Here is a 20,610-nt window from a genome sequence, read left to right as displayed (position 1 = left end):
TCAGTCTACTGATTTAAGAATGGACTTTTCCTGTGTGGATCACTTACAAAAATTTCATAAGAATGGTTTGATAAGTCTTCCAAGCTCATGTTACTGAAAATGTCAAAGAAAAAAAAAGAGAAAAGAAAAAAAAGGTTTTACCAGTAACTCTATTTAGACTAAAAATCTCTCTCACCCGCCTGTTGAGAGCAGTTTTGCTACCAAGCTTGGTCATGTCTCCAAGACTGTTCTGAGAAACTCTCCTGTCAACCTCTTCATGCAATCCTATAGAAAGGAAAACAAAGGTAGGCATTTTCTCCAGTCATATGCATTTGACTGGCCTATAAAAATAACACTAATGATCTGTCAATTCTTTTAACAGTTTCTTCCAAAACCAGATCCAGATTTTGGATCACTGGTTTTGTAATGCTCATACCACCCTCCTGCATAACCTTACCTGCATTATCTGCATACGGAATATCCCCATTGGTTGTTGAAGCTACCATCAGTTTTTTTGCATTACTAAGCCCTCGGCTGTTCAGAAAAACGGGCAAATGGACAATATTTCGCATGTAATCATGGCCATTTATGTTTGAATCACGTAGAACACTGTTGAGGTTCTGGTTAATTGCCTTTATTATAATGTGTGGGTCACTTGCAAAAATTGCAATGAACGGGCCTTTTGAAAACAAGACTCGCACCTGTGAAAGACAGTACACCTTGTTAGCAATAACTAACTGTAGCTGCAGATCATTTGAACACTTGGCTCAACATTTCATATTCACTCCTGTTCAAGGAATAAACCTGAGAGGCCAAGAGGTGTACAAAGATGTTAGCTTCTTCTATATGAGATATCTAACGTTAGGAACTAATCCACAGTTAGAAATAAGCACACTCGAAAATTTAACAGCAGAATTTACAGTGGAAATCATCACCACAGATGTATCATGCAGTAATGTCCCAGTTCCCCCCAAATATTTAGCATTTAAGTATTTTTCATCTAAAGTACTTCAAGGGTAAATATGAAAACTCTCCAAGTATTTTCAGTTTGTTTCAACTGAATAATTATTTTCCATAGTCTATATTTGATTCTTGCAAACCTTTTCAAAAGTACTAACGTGCAATTTAATTTTCAACTTCTAAAACCCATCACTCTTAGCATTATAATTATGCCAATGTACACAAATATTAATCACTACAACATAGCCTTTTTTTACAGAAAACACACAATAACCACATGTATCTGAGCTCATCTGTGCAAGAGAGCATGCATATAATCCAGCATTATCTTCATAAAGCGATCCAACTCACAGTATCAAGCATCTGTAAAACCTTGTCCTGTTCACAAGCATCCAATCCATCAATAATTACAACAAGCCTTGTCTGATTCTGAGTGAAGCTGTCAATGGTTTTTGCCATTTTGGCCATCAGTTCCACTTCACATTTCAAAACCTATAAAAATGAAAACAAAGAAGGAAAAGACATCTCTATAATACCTAAAACTAATAAAAATACATACATTCCTTTTGCAGATTGCTATTTGTCCCAAAAATACTTCAGTAAGATTACAAGAATAAACTTACAAATATTCAATGTGAAAACTCCTAAAATGTCACTTCCAACATACTAATTTCCTATTTCACCTATTCCACTTTGATATAACAAACCATCCTTATTTAAATTCCATTACGATGTTAAGAAAATAATATTTATGCACAGTAAAACATTATTTCAGAAATAAATAAAAGAGCATTAGTAGCTTCAGCTAGTCCTCAAATATTGCTTTGAATAAAAAGTACAGCAAATTTTTCTATCTGCCTTCCAGCCAAGCACATTATGCTATTACTCTAATGCTCAGTCATTGCAATTCAAGATATGCAGTGTGAAGATCTGTTAAGCTTTTCAACATTGTTACACATGTAACAATCTGATCTCTTAACCACTAGATTCATTAGAATGTGCACAATCAGATGACATATAATAGATGAACAACTCTCCTGAAATACCTATTTCTCTCCTTTGATGATCAGCAAAGGGTGAACCTAACTCCTAAACAGCTGAAGTTATGTCGGATAAATACCACTCAACAAACAACTGTCAAGAAACACAGCACCAAGACACAATCAGGTACTCTGATGCAAATCATGGCACCAGGCATGTTGGCATCAGGGATTCTCAAAGGGCAAAGAGAGCCTTTGATCAGGAGCCAGCAGGGTTAACAGAGCTTTAAACAAGACATGACAGGGGAAGGGGATAATATCACGCATGTCCGTAACAAGCTGTGGGATGACACACCAAGGTTAAAGGGACGCACTGCTAGTGAGCAGCTGCTGGCTCTGAGATGTGGTGGCCACACTGGAGCACGCTTGAAGTCTCATGGAGATCAGCAGGGGGCTCCTGAGGTAACAGAAGCCAACAGGGAAACACCACTGAAATACCTCAAAGGAATTAAAGGGTGCTCCTCTAAGAAGGTGACACAGCTGACAGCCCAGATGAGGTGCCTCTACCCAGTGCACACAGAGTGGGCAACTCACAGGAGGAGCTGGAAGCCACCGTGCTGCTGGAAAGCTATGACCTAGCTGCCATTCCAGAAACTTGGTGGATGAATCCTATGACTGGAGTGCAACTACTGATGGCTACAGACTGTTCAAAAGGGACAGGAGAGGAAGGGGAGGAGAGGTTGCCCTCTACATCAAAAGATGGGAGAGATCACAAAGAGATGCCTCTGAGAAGCAGCCACAAACTGGGTAAGTCACTGCATAAAAATCAAGGACCAGACCAATAAATGACACCTTGAGGTTTGTGTCTGTAACAGGCCTGATAAAGGAGAACCTATTGATGAAGTCATTATGTCCCAACAACAGGAGGCATCATGCTCATGGGTTCTCATCCTCCTGGGGAACTTAGATGACCCCCAACATCTGGAAATGTAGCCTCATGAGCTGTCAGCAATCCAGGAGATTGTTGGAATGCATGCAGGATAACTTCTCCAGCTAGGTAATAGACAAGCCCTACTAGAAGGGAAGCAACATTGAAGTGAGCTAATTGGGGACGTCAAGACTGGAGGCAGCCTGGGCTGCAGTGATCACACACTGGTGGAGTTTGCAGTCCTGAGAGATATGGGTCAGGTAGGGAGTAAAGTCAGGACACCGAAATTTAGGAAAGCGAACTTTTAGCTCTTCAAAGAGACAGTCAATAGGACCCCCTGGAAAACTGCCCCCAGGGACAACAGAGCTGGCAGATCTTTTAAGGATGCTTTCCATGGAGCCCAAAAGCTTGCAATCCTCAGGTACAAGAAAATTGGCAAGGAAGACTAAAAGCAGGCTACACTGAGTAGAGACCTGCTACTCAAACTAAAGACCAAGAAGTAAATGCACAGGCAATAGAAGCAAGCACAAGTATGCTAGGAAGAGTATAGGGACACAGTCTGGTTGTGAAGGGATGTGGTGACAAAGGCCAAGGCACATCTGGGGCTGAACTTGTCAAGAGATGCAAAAAATAACAAAGGGTCAATGGCTCAGTATCCCAGTGGACATCAGTGACAAGTGGTGTCCCTCAGGGGTCCATACTGGGACCAGTGTTATTTAATATCTGCATTAATGACATGAATGAAGAGATCGAGTGCATCCTCAGCAAGTTTGCAGATGACACCAAGCTGAGTGGTGCAGTTGACACACCTGAGGGACAGGATGCCATCCAGAGGGACCTGGACAAGCTCAAGAAGTGAGCTCATGAGGTTCAACAAGGCCAAGTGCAAGGCCTTGCACCTGTGTATTGAATCCCTGGTGTTGATCCAGGCTGGGCAATGAACAGATCCAGAGCAGCCCTGCTGAGAAGGACTTGGGGGTGCTGGTGAATGAGAGGCTGGACATGACCTGGCAATGTGCCCTTGCAGCCCAGAAAGTCAAACATGTCCTCGGGCTGCATCTAAAGCAGTGTGGGCAGCAGGTGAGGGAGGGGATTCTGCCCCTCTGCTCTGCCCTGGTGAGACCCCACTCCCAGTGCTGCATCCAGATCTGGGGTCCCCAGCACAGGAATGACACCAGTGTATTGGAGCAAGTCCAGAGGAGGCCACAAAGATGATCATAGGGATGAAGCACCTCTGCTATGATGAAAGGCTGAGAGAATTGGAATTTTTCAACCTGGAGAAAACAAGATTCTGGGGAGATGTTTATTGCAGCTTTTCAGTGCCTAAAGAGGCCTATAAGTAACATGAAGACAAACTTTTTATCAGGGCCTTTTGCAAGAGGAGAAGGGGGAATGGTTTTAAAAACTAAAGGACAGTCAATTTAGATTAGATGCAAGAAAGAAGTTTGTTTAAAATGAGGGTGGTAAAACATTGGCACAGATTGCTCAGAGATGTTGTGGATGTCCATCCTTGGAAACATTCACGGTCATGTTGGACTGGGCTCTGTGCAGCCCGATCTAATTGGAGATGTCCCTGTTCATTGCAGGGAGATTGGACTGGCTGACCTTTAAAAGATCCCTTTCAACTCAAACTGTTCTATGATTCTATGAAAAAATATTTGTACAACAGATTTTTATACAATATATTGGCTGTAATCTACAAAGGTAACAATCACAATGTTACATTTTACTTTCAAATAGGGGCATATAGGATATCTGATGACAGCCTGAGAGTGTATTTATCATTTTATAGATACAGGCGGGCAAAACAATAGTATTTTCTATCATTTTTCATTAAATATGTGGACTGGTTTGGAATGTTCTTTCCTTTCTTAGCAAAGAGGTCTTGCTGACAAAGTTGGGCTTGTTTTTTCACCTTTAGAAGATTCTCAGTTATTCTTCCTAATCTTACTATCTAAAGTAAGCTTTTACTAAATACTGGTAATTGAGAATTGTTTTCCAAGTACTTTCTTCCCAGCAAAAATAAAATCAGAAAATTGAAACCCCAAATTGAACATTCCTGATTAAGCACACAGGTCTCATACGCTAAGAACAATTACCACTGGCACAGAAGCGTTCCCTTCAGTAGACACTCACCAAGCCTCACTCTCCTGTTGTGCGACTTGGCCTGGTTAAATTAATGATGCCCCAACTTAATAATGCTCCATGTTTGGGGGTTTGTTTAATTCCTTTTAAGGGCCAATTCATATAAATGCTCACCTTCATGAACCCCTCGCTTTTCAACTTGTGAAGCTTGGAGGCAGCATTGTGAAGACGTTTCCTCTGAGAATTCAAAACTGAATCCATCACCTGCCACCACGTGCGGCAATTCAAGAAAAAGGCCAAACCAACAATACAGGTCACCGTTATAAGAATAACATTCACTGTCATGTTGGCTGATTCCACATTAAAAATTGCCAACAGGGCAATTGCAGAAACAACGCAAGACAAGATGAACAGGAAAATCACAAAGGATGGGAGGCAGCAAGTTTTCTTCCATTTCTTTTTACCTAGGAAACAAGTATTGCTGTTAGAATTAATGTACAATGTAATGACAGGAGAGTGCAAAAATTTATTAACTTGCATGCTTTTCATAAAACACTAACTGGCACAAAAGCTTACTGCTGTGTTACCACCCAATCACAAACCAATGGGAAGAAACTAACTATTATTTGCTAAAATTATTGGAAACTATGAAGAAGAGATATTCCTTTAATCTCCAGTTTATTTCTATCATTTCAAGAAATCCATACAGAATGGAAATTACAATTTTGTATCAGTGTTATCACCCCTTTTGCGGAATCTCTTTGTAAAGTGTATTTATGTAAATAAATTGTAGGAAAACAGTACGGGAACTACTCAGTTTTAAACTGGAACCTGGTACTTACATAATCTACTAGTAATGGTACCACTGAAGAACTAAAGCAAAACTGCAAGCTGCAACCTGAGGCCATCCTTTCTTGCATGCTAAAACACACACAAACAGGAGAACTGCAGCAAATACAGTTTGGACAGATCACAAGGGCCCCAGAAGAGAATACAGAGCTCCTGACTTCAAGTGTACTGATAAGAAAGAAGCAAATACTGCAGTTGGAGCTTAGCATAGCTAAACCAGTGACCAAAGAAACAGCATTTTCCAAAGCAGCCATATCTGCCTTTAGGACCTGTACACATCCAGTGGTGTACATCTAAAAGACTGGTATCTTCTGTACACATTTGTTGATAAACAAAGAACAGAACAGCAATGATCTAAAGTAAAACTATGACAGCTAAAAAACAGTATTTCAACTAGAGGAAAAAAAAATCAAATTTTAAATATGTTAAATAGAAAGAATATCCAAGGTTTATATGTGGCCCATATTATTCTATACACTGAGATATGAGCTGCAAAAGTTTTTAACACTGCTGACATACGTGACTCAGAGGATTGTGCTGCAGGACAAAGCAAGAGAAGTGCATAATGACAGAAGTGAGGGGCAAGAAACAAAGGGTAACAGCTCAGATATAATTAGATTCTGTTCTAGATGTAACCAGAAATATAAGCATCCTTTTATTAGAAGGAGATAGAACTGCATTAGAGAGACACTTAAGAATCATGAACAATGAAATGACAATTGAAAAAGGCTTGTCTGCAAGTTTACAGACATAATTTAAAAAAAACTTAAGATACAGAAAGCTAAAACTAAACCCTATGGAACGCCTGTGAACATCTAGAGATAATAAGCCTATGATCCTAGACCTGTAAAGAACTGGAGAAAAGGAGAGAATGTGCAAAATCACCAAAGAGATAAAATTTTAAAAATCAATTAGATATTTAGGCAGAGGATAGGAAGGCAACAGAGCCAAGGATCAGAAGACAATGTAAGATTACAAATGAAAGGGAAAAGATGATTACTGAAAATAATCACAAGAAGTCAGCAGTACACTGCCATTCCCAAGACAACTTCAGGAGAAATTACAGCATCAAGAAGGCTGTTCCACTGAGGTTAAGGAGAGGGACAGCAGAACCTAACATGGAAAAAAAAGGGTGAAAAATTCCACACATCCCTTTCATAAAGAACACTTAGTGAATTTGAAAAAGAACATTGAAGAGTAAGTTGTGCTCAGCACACAGCTGAACACAGCACGTTTTTTCCAGTCTCTGCAGGACAGAAGAATCTAAACATTTCACTTTGTGAGAGGTGACAGATTCCTCAATTTGTGGACAAAAGCAAATGAGAAGTAACTGACACAGACTAAACTTAAAGTTCAAGTAAGTCCTCAATTAACTGGAAGTTAAGCTCCTTAACTTTTCATGATATCATACTCTACTCTGCATATTTATTTTTCTAGAAATCTACAGATGAAACAGAATAAAAAAGCTTCTTCTGTTTGGATCAAGCCGGTACATTTCATCCCATCTTACTAGCACTGATCACAGCAATGAATAGGATTGTACCAACACGTTATACACATTTATTATTTCCAAGAATAAGTAGTGGTCACTCATAAAAGCTCTAAATTAAAATCTACTACACTAAACAAATCCCTCTTAGCAATACACAAAAACATACATCTCCCTTTATCTGACTCAGACACAATGATTTAATTGCTATGGAAATACGTTGCATCTATAAGGATGTAATGTAAATATACATTTCCACTGACATTTCTGAATACTATACTTCACAGGAGATATTCCTTTATTATATTAATAAAATCAAGATTAGCAAATAAAATGGGGAATTTTTTTCTCTTCCAAACAAAGACTTTCCCCTTCTCTACGAATTTCTGCACAGCTACTTCTAAAAAGAGCTTATAATGGAAAAAACAGAAGCCCTGGTAACAGTGCACTGAAATGGAATAATCGGAAATGTCATTCAGGTAAAAAAAAAAAACCTTGTGTATCTTCTGTCTTGAAAACTCGAAATAGCCTTGTTGCTAGGAAACCAAATTCCCTTTCACACGCATCAGAGAGGGTAGCAATCATCTCAGCCAGTGAAGTCTCTCCACCTACACTGGATAGTCTGTTGTAGTCCGTAAACAAAAATCTGAAAGAGAAAAAAACAAGTATTTTGTATACTTCAGAAAGCTTTAAATATTTTCTGGCAACTAAAACAAAGTCTTGCTGCATCTCTGTAGTTAAAAGTTTTTTTAAGTGGTATAAAATGTAAAACACTTAAATATTTAATTTTTTAAAAAATCTACATGGAATTTAACTACTTCTTCTCCATTTATCAACTTCTTCTCTGCCCCACTTCCTATTCTAAAACTTGACTTCTTAAAAAGATAAAAATGGTCACATCACTAATAGTACCTCAGATGACAGAAAAACCATGAAAATATCTTTATGATACCAAAACGTAATATTGTCAAGACTTTTTAAAACTGCATTCTGATCTATTTTTAAATATTTATAGAAGATGAAAAACATTTCAGAAACACAAGAACACATGAAAGCACCATGAGGCTAAAATAGAAGTCTCTAAACAATAGAAGTAAATGAAATTTTAAAACACACAGCATAAATTTTCTTGTTTTCAGGTAAACCAGAAGCTTTGAACAGTCTGATGCTTTACTAACAGGGAGGAAAAAAACCCCCAAACCTTAAGAGAAGTAATCAGTGAAACAACTGATTGTTGTCATTAAACGTACATAACACACAATAAGCTATACCAGAAAATTCTTATTTTGTCTGGTGTGAATTTTCATTAGTACAATAGCCAAAATCTCTAATTCTGAAAAGTACTAACTTTCACCAACTTTGGCAGGTTAGTAGTGTTTTCAAGAAAAACTATCTTTTTCACACTGTAAAGTTTATGATCTTCTAAAGCTACTGTTTTTCAAATGGGAGTCTCAACAACTTTTCACATGAAGTTAAATGTGCACATTAATATGCACAGTTGAGAAGTATCAGAGTGAGCCTGACTGATTCATTCAAGATTAAATAAAGGAAATAACTAACCTGACAGGCAAAGCTTTAGTGGTTTGCTCTGGTAATTCTGGTGGGTTCACAAACATGAGTTTGAGAAGCAACTCTAAATATCCAACATGTCTTGCCAACCTTGTACTTAACACCCAGGCCCAGTTCCATCTCTCCCCTTCTCTCCGGCCACCAAAGTAAATTACAGCTAAAATATTAAAAATTAAAAGGATGTTATGGTTTTATTTTAGCCAACATTCACAACTGAAAGAATCATGAAGTTTGAACAGATAAAGCATGGAGTTCTGTAAAAAAAGTTAATGAACTTTTAGCAGTTAGGCTAAAACTGAGAATGGTAAAAGTAACACAATGAAATTAATGAACAAAATTCTTCTTTGTTCTCAAGAATGCCCTCTCACAAATCACATGCAAAACACAAGAAAAGGGTCCAAAGAGGTCTTATTGTCTACAAAACCATTTAGCATTTTTTCTGAATGGCAAAGTATATCTACAAAGCAATACTTAATTCTAAAAATAGATAAAAACCTTCACAAATTCCATATAAGACTTACTGAAGAAAATGTAGAGAACAGCTAAAAGGCTGAGTGACACTGCTATTCCAAGCTTTGCATCCACTGTGAAAGCAAGCAATAAACCCAAACCTCCACACAGCAAAAGTGTGAGGAATACAATAAGCCAGGAGAACTGAAACAGAGGTTCAATCTGCTGTCCTGCAAAGGTCTTCATTTCATCTAAAACAAAAAGATAAAGACCAGTTAACATGTGAAGTCACTCAAAACCAGATCATTTTTGAAAAAAACTTTTTCAGCAGACTGTATAACTTACCCCGATTATTGATCCAAAAAAGATAATGATATTCGAATTTTTCTTCAAGCATTAGTGCAAAACCCTAAGTTTTCATCTATGCAACGAATGAAAACATTAAATGCACAATACTCACACTGTTTGCTGCAGATTTTCTACTTTTGAAAGCATATTAAAAGTCATGCCATTTCCTATTCTCCTTCAAAAGTGTGAAATGTATTTCACGACACCAAGAAAAATAAATCCACCATCCCCCATCCAAACCCCAAAATCTCAATCACTGAAACATGGACTGTGTTCCTCACGTAGTCAGATATAACAGTACAATGTGAAGGCTGCAGTATTATTTCTGTTTGTTGATTCTTATCTACTAAAAGAGGAGTTCCTGAAGGAACTTATTTAGGTTCTAGGGAATCAGAAGTAATAGATACACAATCCAGAATAAAAACAGGAAAGAGGAACAGGAAGAAAACACTGAGAAAGTGTTTTAGAAGTGTAAGAGCTCATCAGCAATAAATGTCACAGTCAAAATACATATGCTTTTTGTTTGACATAGAACAGGAGGTGAAAAAAACGAATGCAGCAGAATCCCATTTTGGCAAATACAGAAATCACAGAAAGTAAGAAACACCAAGACTGGCAGAAGTATTTTGAATTATACTGAAACATCTCAGAAAAACATCCTTTATAAGAAAATACTAAAACTAAATAAGATGCCTATTTCCACCAGGAAAAATATTGACTTATTTCATATACTGCATTTGCCTTCCTCTGTCATTTCAGAAAGTTCAAAATACTCAAAGTAAGAAAGAGGAAAGGGGAAGAAAACTAGATGCAAAGAAAATACACTACAGAGAATAAAATATTAACAGCCTGAAAATTGTTCTCAAGCATTAAAAAGACACATAGGATGCACAATACATAAATACTGCAGCAGAAGAGTTCTGAACCTGATCTGACACACAAACAGGCCCAGCAAGGCATATTTTGGCAGCCAGACTTCCTCCAGTACCTAAAGGGTAGATCCACTGCTGCAGGAAACTCACAGGAAAATAGGCAGCAGCACTTAAAGACTGTCTTGGCATTGTATAAATGAACAAAGCAATCTATGCATGAACTGACCACAGTAAAATTCGAATCCTTTTGTCATAGAAACAGAGACCAGATACAACATTACATGGACTAACAACCCCCACAAAAACTAGTAACTCCCATGTGATGCTTTTCATAAATAGACTGGAAGTACTGAAAAGACTAAATCAAGTTTTTACCTTCCAGTTTCTTAAGCAGGAAAGATTTTCCACTTCCCCACTGTGCATACAAGCCTACACAGATGGGTGGCTGCATGGTTGGCTCACTCAGAATATCAGCCAAAGCGCTGCTGTACAGATCATACCCCAGCATGTCACCATCAGATTCCGTGGGAGACAGGTGTCCTGCAACACAAATACTGTGCTACACAACTTTGCTCTAAGAAAGCTCTTCAGTATGATAATTTTCATACATAAAGTCACGACACATTCACCCGTAGTTGTATATATACTCCTGCCATATAACAGCTCTTATTATTTGCACATTCCTATTCAAAGGAATTTTAAATCATCCACATAATTGATACATAATTATCACAACTATTAGAGCCTACTACAAACTCAACATCCCAAACCACAGGAAGTCAAAGGAAGTAATTCCTACACAAGCAAGATGCAAATAAAAACTAAGTGATCAACAGAAGTCACATAGTATCCAACATCTAAAGCCAAAATAAATGGTATATTTGACCTTTGCCAGGCTTTTAGAGTGATGGGTTCTTTTGCCAACTGATTATTTTTAAGCCTTCTTCCCATTAGGTGCAATGTTAAAAAACCTGTAGCCACTTTTCAATACATAACTGAATAAACTGGATTCTCAATATATGAGTGATTAAAAAAAAGAAATACTTACTGGCACCAAATATCTGTGTCAAAATACTCTTCTGGTGGCTACAGTCAATATTGTAAGGGGTTTCTCCTGTTTTGTTGGGTCTATAAAGCAATCGACCATCTTTTGGATTTCTTAAGAGTAATTCAGCAAGTTTACGGCTTCTTCCACGAATAGCAATGTGAAGTGGAGTATCTCCTTTCTGCAATTAAGTGAAAACTAGTAATATCTACCATGAATTCCTAGGATTATGGACAGACCATATGTTTAGCACAGTTTCACATGCATTATTTCCTTGAAATAAATCTTAAGGCATTCTCAAAAGCATCAGTCCCTTACAGTAAGCAGTTTCCCCTTGAAAAAGCATTACAAATGTTTCAGAGAAGACATGTGAAAAAGCAGTTTTAGAATGCTAAACCTCAGACACTGTCTTCTTTCTTAAATGCTTATATTAATATTTTAAAGTTCATGGAAACTGTAGTCTCGATGTAAAAACAAATGTCTACTGGCAAACTCAAGAGACATGTTTGGAACAAGAGACACTGCTTGTTAGAATTGTTTCAATGTCTGCTCAGACTTCTCAAAAAAACATCCCAGTAAAAGCTTTCTTATTGCATCAAATCAACATTATTACTTATTTGCCCTAAATAAATTAGTAAGATATTAAAAAAGCATCACATAAATGTTCCTATATTTAAAAGATTTGTGGTCAAAGTAGGTAATGCATAAGAAGACAGCAATAACCTGTTTATTTGTCCTTGGCATCCTTTAATTTAATGTCTAATAATCAAAAACTAACATTAGTGACAAATAACAACCATTCTCTATACTCTTCTTCAAGTGTATTAAGAATTAGTTGTCTTATCCATGAAATTTTTATTTCTCACCTGGATTTTTTTTTCAAGTTACTAAGAGCACCCTAATACAAAACAAAACAAAACCCAACAATATATTAATGGTGGAAACAAATTTACACTTAAGTATTCTCAACTATTTAATTATTAAACATATGGGAGACTAAGCACATAAGTATTATGGTCTATTTAATTATGGGAAACTCTCTGTATTAGCTGCAAAAATCCTGCTGCAAAACTAAAATGATTAAATATAGTGAAGTAAACAAACAATGCTCTTTACCTTGTCTACAGCAGAGACCTTAGCTCCTTTATCCAGAAGAAGCTCTACTATTTCAATATTTCTCATCTTGGTTGCCTTTATAAGCGGTGTTTCTCCATCCTAAAATGAAATTGTAGGACTAATATAAAGATCTCTGTATACCCAAAACCATGAAAAAAATAGTTTGGGAAACAAATTAAATTCAAAACTTTTAAGATGATCTTAATTAAACATGCTACTGTGTAAGTAGCAATACTTTAGCACCTATGTTTGTGAAAAAGTATCCCAGACCCAGTTTTCTAGATTGATTGTAATCAAAGAACAAAATACACTTCTGTCAGTAACAGTGTCAAATAGAGAAAGACAAAATTCAGATATAATACAGGATATTCGAAGAGACTTCAATGCTGTGCCAACTACTTCCTCTTTTTTTTTCCTTACTGCTGCACAGGCCTGAAGTCATATCAGAAACCTCTTTCCTCAGTTTCCAGCAGCACCTGCTCTTTACTCCTTACTGCTGGTCATGTCAGTGATGCTGAGATAAAGAATCCAAATGTTCCCTGCTACCAAGGATTTAATAGCAAATCATATTTATCAACAAGGGAACATTACTATTGCTGAGAATCCTCATTTCAGAATTTTTTTTTTAACAGTGTGCAAGGTACCAACAGTTCACAAAAACTGAATTTAGTATGATCTTCACATCACACAGGAGTTGAGAAAAGAACAGATATTAAAAAAAGCAATTCAATTAAAATTCTAATTGTTACCTTAGTACACGTCTCAGTATCAGGATTGCATTGCAAGATATCCCTCACCATTGTAGCATTTCCTTTCTCAACTGCCCAATATAAAGCAGTTTTATTATCCTAAAAAAGAAGAGTATTAAACATTAACAGTGTTTTCATTCAGCTGGATTAATTTCAAAAACTGCATGTAAAGTACAACCACTATATATTGAAAACAGCATATAACACAGCAATTTTTAGCACAACTCAAGGCAAAGGGAAAGGTCAGCAAACCTAACTGGCACAACAGTAGAATTTAGGGGGGAGGATGCAAACCTGGCTAGGGAATATGAATCTATTTTGGAAACCTTTGTGAAATATATTAACAGCTTTAGCAATCCAAGCAGACTGAACCTTTCTTGAAAAAGCTTCCAAAACTACATGTAAGTATTCAGTTCTAACTCAAATACAGAAATTACCTAATGAAATAAAACAACTTTTTTTTTCAGAAGCCCTGCAAGCTGGAAAGCTGTAAAAGCAGACGGACAAGAAAGTCAACACAAAAAACCAGAATGCTGAACAGCCAGGTATCTTATCAATAAACCTGGGGGATGGTTCATAGCTGCAAATCTGCTTCTGTCATCCTTATTTCCCCCCACTGACGTGTGCTATCCCAGAAAGTCTTCACATCTGCAATCACTTTGCAGCCTAGTGACTGACTCTTTCTGTTTGATGCACATTTGTGTAGAGACATTTAAGAAAAGCGTCTGAATGCACACCTGCTTCTAAGCATAGCAATGTCAAAGTGCCCCTAGCACTTCTACCTTGCTTGCTTCTTTCATTTGCAGCTCTTTCTCTTCCACTCTTAGGCTTCACAGCAAACTGAGTTTAAAGCTTTCCTCAGCAGTTTAACAGGCCTGGTCACTAGGATTTCTTTCCTCTCCAATCACTTGGGTTTCATCTTCTCTGTCCTTCAGTGAGCTGGTTTCCAAGGCATCAGCCTGAGCTGTAGATCAGCTACACAGCCATGAACAGGTCTGCCAGGTGGACCCAGCTGGGTCCTTCCCCCTCCCAGAAGGGCTAAGGAAAACACCACCTGAGCCCTCACCTGCCTGGGCACTCACTCTCAAGAGCCCTACAGTCATGTTTTATCTGCTGAAGGTATCCGCTGGCTAATAAGAATGAATGATCAGCAAGGAACACCGCTGCTGGAAGGCTGGACAAGGCTCAGCAATCTTTCTGAAACATCACAAATTTGGGCAGTCAACACATCTCCCCAGAACAGGTCTGGCTGGCAGGCAGGTGCTGCAATGCCAGACAGCAGGGAAGTTACTCCCAGCAGGGAAGTAGTGCTCATCTCCAGTTTTGATACTGCTGGTCCTAAACTATGATCTGAAGTGCAAAGCTAGAACCTTCCTCTGATGGTACTGACTCCTGCTGTGCCTCCTGTAAGGCCACAGAAGTATTCCACAGATCAACCACTGCAAATTGCTAGTCAGGCAACCTCACACTGCCAGAAGTCACAAGCTTCCCTGCTACCTAAGAGGTTGCATTCTCTTGCTGGTTCTGTATTGCCTCAGTCACATCAAGATGTTGAAAAGCTTCAGCTTTTCAGACCTATGTCAGCAAGAAAGCTCAGACACACGGGTTGCCAATGGCAGGTTAGAGGAAGAGATCCAAATGCTACTTTTACTTAAAAATAAGAACTTGTTGGCTTCTCAGAGAGGCTCTGCACCAGGAGCAGGCACTGACCCTTTGCAGCTCTCATTGCCTTGTTAGTTTTGTGTTCAAACTTGGGAGAACATGTGTGCCGACAAAGCAGAGTGATTTAAATAGCTTCAAGCAAAAGAAAACAAGTTGAATGTAATAATAAAAACAAGTACCATGCTGAGTAAGAGAGCTTCCACTGGAAGAGTAAAAATAAAACCTTAATCGAAGGACAGAAAAGAAAGAAGGGGTAGGTAGAAAACATGGAAATCACTGACAATGTTTAACAGTAAGCAACACAGAAAGTTAGTGAAGAAGACAAGAAACAACCAAGCACAGTGACAACCACTGTGACAACAGATATAATCTCAGGTGCATCACATTTCATTGGTATTATATTTAAAGTATTACTAAAATCATTGTATTAACTGTCTTCAAAGTATGTCATTATTTTAAATCTGTTCAGTAGTGCAGATGAAGTAAACGCAGTTTACAACTTTTGCTTTTCAACAATTATACAAATTAACTGAAAAAACTGTGTTTAACAAGCCATCATAATTACATGCACCTTATATCTTAAAACCTGCCCAGCAATGTGATGTATTTTACTGTTTGATGGAATTTGAGTTTCCTACAGAGCAGACAGACCAAATTTTAAAGCGCTGTTTTCAGGAACACAGTATAAACATTTGGCATTCAGGTTCACATCCTATTTAAGAAGAAGTCTAACATTTACTTACCTGACCTCTGATATCTATGTCAGCGTATTTATGGAGCAGGGCCCTCACAATTTCAACGTGACCACCTCTAACAGCCCCAATCAACACTGTATCTCCACTCTAAAAAAATTGTGAAAGAATATTGAACAGGAATTATTATTATTTAGCAAAAAGAAGTGCAACAGAGAATGAATTACATACACTATACATATTTTACATTAATAATCTCCACTCATTAAAAAAAAAAAAAAGAATTATTTTTTGTATCTCTGAAAAAATGGGTATAAAATAGAAAAAATTCTGAACATTTTTTTTTCAAAGAGATGAAATTGTTCAGGAAAACAAACACTCTGAAATAGGTCTAGATTAAACCACTATTCTACAAGAACTCAGCATAAATTAATAATAAATATGAAAAAAACCCAGTTGTTTTCTATTCATAGGAAGACCAGTCATATTAATAAACTCCTTGGAATACTGTGTGTCCCCTTGAGACGTTTCACAGCTGACAAAAGCTCTTCAAGAATTTCGAATAAATTTATGCCTTTGTGCAGATTTGACTGCTATCTTGCTTACATACACTATGCTGTTATAAAGAAAAAAGCAAAAGACTGATTTCATCTCAGATCAAAAGAAAAAATATTTTGGTGTGTTAAATGGAGTTGTATACACATAAAAGTTACAGTTGTGTTCAAGGCTTCTGATTTTAACACACTTAAGTACATGCCAGAATTTCAGAAATTACTTTATACTCCTGAAATTGCCTAGTACTCCTTCTATGATGAAACAGGAAAAAAAAAATAAAAGTATAGCAAAATCACAGGTGTGGAGCTCAGAGAGCTCAGCAGTAGGAAACGTCCCATCAATCAGTCATTACATACTTGGCTGCAAACCAAGAAATTTTCTTTATCAAAACCTACTCTAGCATCTGAATCTAAGAGTATTCATTGTTAGGTGTATTTTTGGAATGCAGTCAGCTGTGGTGAAAGAGGTAGTTTATCCTTCCTAAAAGCACAGAAATGCAGACTGTTGTAGAACATTGTGGCAGAAGAGGTGCTAAGAAGAATTGCAATGTATTTTCTTAAATATTTTTAAAGTTTTGCTTTGATATGTGCCTGAGGTCAAATTTGTTATTACATGCAACACTGTAGCTCAGTACACTGCCATCTAAGACATGCACTGACTCTTGAAATACAGGACAATGCATCCAAAAATCCTTTTAAATTTAAGAGGCAAATATTAGGAGGCTTTCCTCTATTCTCTGCAGTCCCAAGCAATCCAACTTAGGGATTCAGAATGCAGCCTCAAAAACTTATTACCACTCTGAACTAAGTTACTGACCTTGATAGAGGCATCTATGTTTAGGCATCTAACCAACTATAGCCTCAAGGCTGCAGTGCTTGACCTGTCTCTGACACTTCAGAAACACCTGACTATCAAGAGGGCACTGCAGACAGTCCAAAGCACCTGTATAAGCAACCAAATAAAATCCTGAGCTGCCAGCAAGCAGATTCACACTCTGGGCACTGCTCATGTCACATCTCTACTGAGTAATGCACATTACATTAGGTCAGGTACACAGTGCCACATTTACATCTCAACCCAGAGCTGAAGTCTTCCTCTCATATATGCAAGTTTTCTAGTAAAAAGTTACATTGTAAAAGATAAAGGTACATGCTGAATTAAATATTCTTTTTTGTAGAATCCATGGTTTACAGTTTTAATAGTACTACCCTGCCCCAAACCTACAGATTAGCTCAGTACTAGTCTTGTGTTACAGATGTGACAAATGCCCTATGTTCTCAATTCAAGAATCTCAAAGAAAAAGAGTAGTTTCTGTGGTATTTACCACTTAACATACTTGTAAAATAGCAATACATAAAAATACCCCTAGATGGCAGAAAAATTAGAAAGCAAGAAAAATCACATATTTACAGATCTACATACACTGGTACTTAAACATATATTATCTATATATAAAATGACAATTATGATGAAAATTGACTCACTCTATCAGGAATGTTCACATAAGTTCCAGCATCAAGAAGATCCTGCACAATTTCAGTATGTCCCTCCTTTGACGCAATCATCAAAGCTGTATTTCCATCTTTATCTGTCAGGTTTACATTTGGGTTCCTTTTCAGTATTTCTTTTACGGAGTCAGTATAGCCACCCTTTACTGCTACAATAAGTGCAGTCATAGAATTCTTTAAATAAAACCAACAGATTTTATTGTACAGTGGATATATCATTATATCAGCAGTTCAAATAACAAGAGACCACTCACTGACATCACGCTCTTAATCATTCAAATGCTACTTCAGTTTTGTGTTTTAAAGTGCACCAAAAAACATGCTTTTTAAAAACAAAGACATAAACTAAGAGTAATAGTAGACAACACTTCAAATGCAAAAAGCATAGTTCAGATCAGTTTATTCCATCTCCTGAATGCCATACATATGATAAAATAATTTTCTTGTCATAGTATTGTCAGAGCACCCAGGTCTGCCAATACTGTTCACAAAGAGAATTTTTGAAAAACTTCAGAAATAATCATATGAATACCAAAAGTTTTCCTAATTTTCCACTTAACTTTTAATGGATTTTTTTTTTGACAAGCAATTTAAATGTAATCTGTTTTACTTAAAAACATTATGCAGCTGAAACTTCTGAAAAAATTTCAATTTCTGAAAAGGTTCAGTCACCATTATTATTTTCAAGAGATGCTTTGTATTTGATTTACTTTTCAAATAGCACTGAGGAATAAGCTATTTGATGTATCAGGCTTGGATACTGAATGAATTTTGATAGTGTTAACCTTCAGATAACAATTACCTAAATTAATTTATGTTCATTGAAATTTACACTTAAGATATCAGTGTGTCCACTGTCAATAAAACTCCCTAGCTACATCAGAGTTTTATTGAAAGGCACAAAGAAATTTCAGTAACTCTCACATGCAGTCTGCAAAGAGCTGGAAAGCAATACACTCCAACACCAACATTTCATCTTGTTTCATGTATTTCTTGGTATTTTTATTATTTAAAAAAAAAAAAAAGCAGGACACACAGATGTACTTATCACTGGAAAATGCACAGTTACTTACAGCTCCTTCTTGATCAACATCAGCTCCCATCTGCAGCAGGTATTTCACACACTCCAAATGACCTTTCCTTGCTGCCCAAACCAGTGGGGTGGTTCCATACTGAAAAAACACCCACAACATTTTATCATACTGCTCTCTGTATTTAGTATCCCATACAATCTAGCATTTACCCCATACTTTATTGCTTTAGTTTTTACAAAGACATAATTTGGTCTCGTGAATTAACACAAGCATTTGAAAAGACACTTCAATTTTTCTTTTCTAGATGGCAGCTGTAAGAATTCTTTTTCCATACAACCTAGCATAGCAAGGTCTCCAATAGCTCAGAAAATTGAAATATGCTCACAACATCTTGAGCACACTATGGAAAAACCTCTTTCAAGAATAACAACTTACTCTAGCATACTAATTCTAATCTCATGGGCAAAATATAATAGCAAGTGCTTTTCTAATCAAGAACTCAAAGATTTCCTTTTAAAAGAAATTTATCAAACACTACAGAAATTAAATGTTACATAGGTATAGCTTACTTTGTCAGAGCAGTTCACTTTAGCTCCATGCTGCAGTAAGAGATGGACTATATCTGAGTGGCCCCGTCCTGCTGCCCAAATAATTGGATAAACACTGTATTGCTTAGAATTAAAAAACAAATAAATAATTATTGTCTTACATATTTTAATTATTTTACATCAACAAAACAAGTCTCAAGAGAAGTTAAATCCATAGAAGAATGAATATACAGAAATAAATCCAACTACATTATCAGTACTTGTTACCTAGTACATTGCCTAGATGCTATCTAGGAAGATGTCCACTCTTTTGAATCAGTTTTGATTCTTTAAACAAGTGTCATAGGTTAGCAAGCATAGTCCCGGAAGGGATGTCCTTGCTAAGGGGTGCTTACAGTTTCCTCTGGGAACTGACAGAACCTATCAGCTGGCCAGTTTGAATATGGACAATTCTTTAAGCCACTTAAAGTTGTGATCACCTCTGTGATCCACATTTAAGAATAGGCAAACTCCCCCCCCAAGCTCTCTCTCGTTTCCGGCGCTGGCACAGGTGGCTGCGGGCCCCGTCTGGGGGCCAGCGGGCCCAGCCAGGCCCTGCTTGGGCCAGGCCGGGCCAGGCCACGGCCATCCTGGAGCCAATGGACCTGTTCCAGCCGTGGAACCCCCCCCACTGCCTTGCCGTGGGCAGCCAGAGCGGCTCGGCTCTCCCCTCTCTCCACTTCGATAAGAAAAATTCAACATTCCAGCTGCAAAGCTGCAAGGCCAAGGTGAGATTAACCCTTTTATTGCTGTGAAGAGCTGAAAACCTGAGGGAAGAGAGAGAGGAGATGCTTAAAGCTGAAATTCTGTTGTGAAGCTATGATATATCAGAGTACCCTGTTGTAATTTCATGAAGATATGGGGGGTGGAGTGTTCAACTCGTAAGCAAAAGCACCTGCGCTGAGATAGGCAGATGCTGAAGCAGCTGTAATTTCATGAGAAGTTTGGACAGGGAGAGATGAACCAGATGAGGACTTTTGCTCCAAACGGGAAAGGAGAAAACCTCAGTCCCTAGAGATGAACCAGATGAGGACTTTTGCTCCAGATGGGAAAGGAGAAACCTCAGTTCCTAGAGATGCTCCCAGAGATAGTCCTAACAATGAAGATGATGAAGACCCTTTGCTCCCAGGGAAGGAGAAGGGCCTCTGTTTTT

The 20,610-nt window shown here is 37.6% G+C and overlaps 1 protein-coding gene across 4 annotated transcripts in view; it reads right to left on the bottom strand.

Moving 5' to 3' along the window:
• Positions 1-20,610, bottom strand: part of KIDINS220 (kinase D interacting substrate 220) — a 77,910-nt gene that overhangs the window by 41,169 nt on the left and 16,131 nt on the right. For all 4 annotated transcript variants that reach the window (XM_032104338.1, XM_032104339.1, XM_032104340.1 and 1 more), the window contains 15 exons: positions 19,440-19,541; positions 18,910-19,008; positions 17,813-18,010; positions 15,825-15,923; positions 13,420-13,518; positions 12,671-12,769; positions 11,558-11,735; positions 10,885-11,049; positions 9,361-9,540; positions 8,831-8,996; positions 7,765-7,916; positions 5,107-5,396; positions 1,291-1,431; positions 437-680; positions 176-264 (listed from right to left, as the gene is read on the bottom strand). In XM_032104338.1, the coding sequence (XP_031960229.1) occupies positions 176-264; positions 437-680; positions 1,291-1,431; positions 5,107-5,396; positions 7,765-7,916; positions 8,831-8,996; positions 9,361-9,540; positions 10,885-11,049; positions 11,558-11,735; positions 12,671-12,769; positions 13,420-13,518; positions 15,825-15,923; positions 17,813-18,010; positions 18,910-19,008; positions 19,440-19,541 (2,301 nt within the window). The remainder of the gene's footprint in view (positions 1-175; positions 265-436; positions 681-1,290; positions 1,432-5,106; positions 5,397-7,764; positions 7,917-8,830; positions 8,997-9,360; positions 9,541-10,884; positions 11,050-11,557; positions 11,736-12,670; positions 12,770-13,419; positions 13,519-15,824; positions 15,924-17,812; positions 18,011-18,909; positions 19,009-19,439; positions 19,542-20,610) is intronic.

This window comes from Corvus moneduloides, chromosome 3 (assembly GCF_009650955.1).
Source record: "Corvus moneduloides isolate bCorMon1 chromosome 3, bCorMon1.pri, whole genome shotgun sequence".
Classification (NCBI taxonomy): Eukaryota; Metazoa; Chordata; class Aves; order Passeriformes; family Corvidae; genus Corvus; species Corvus moneduloides.
This window is presented reverse-complemented; position numbering and strand designations above follow the sequence as displayed.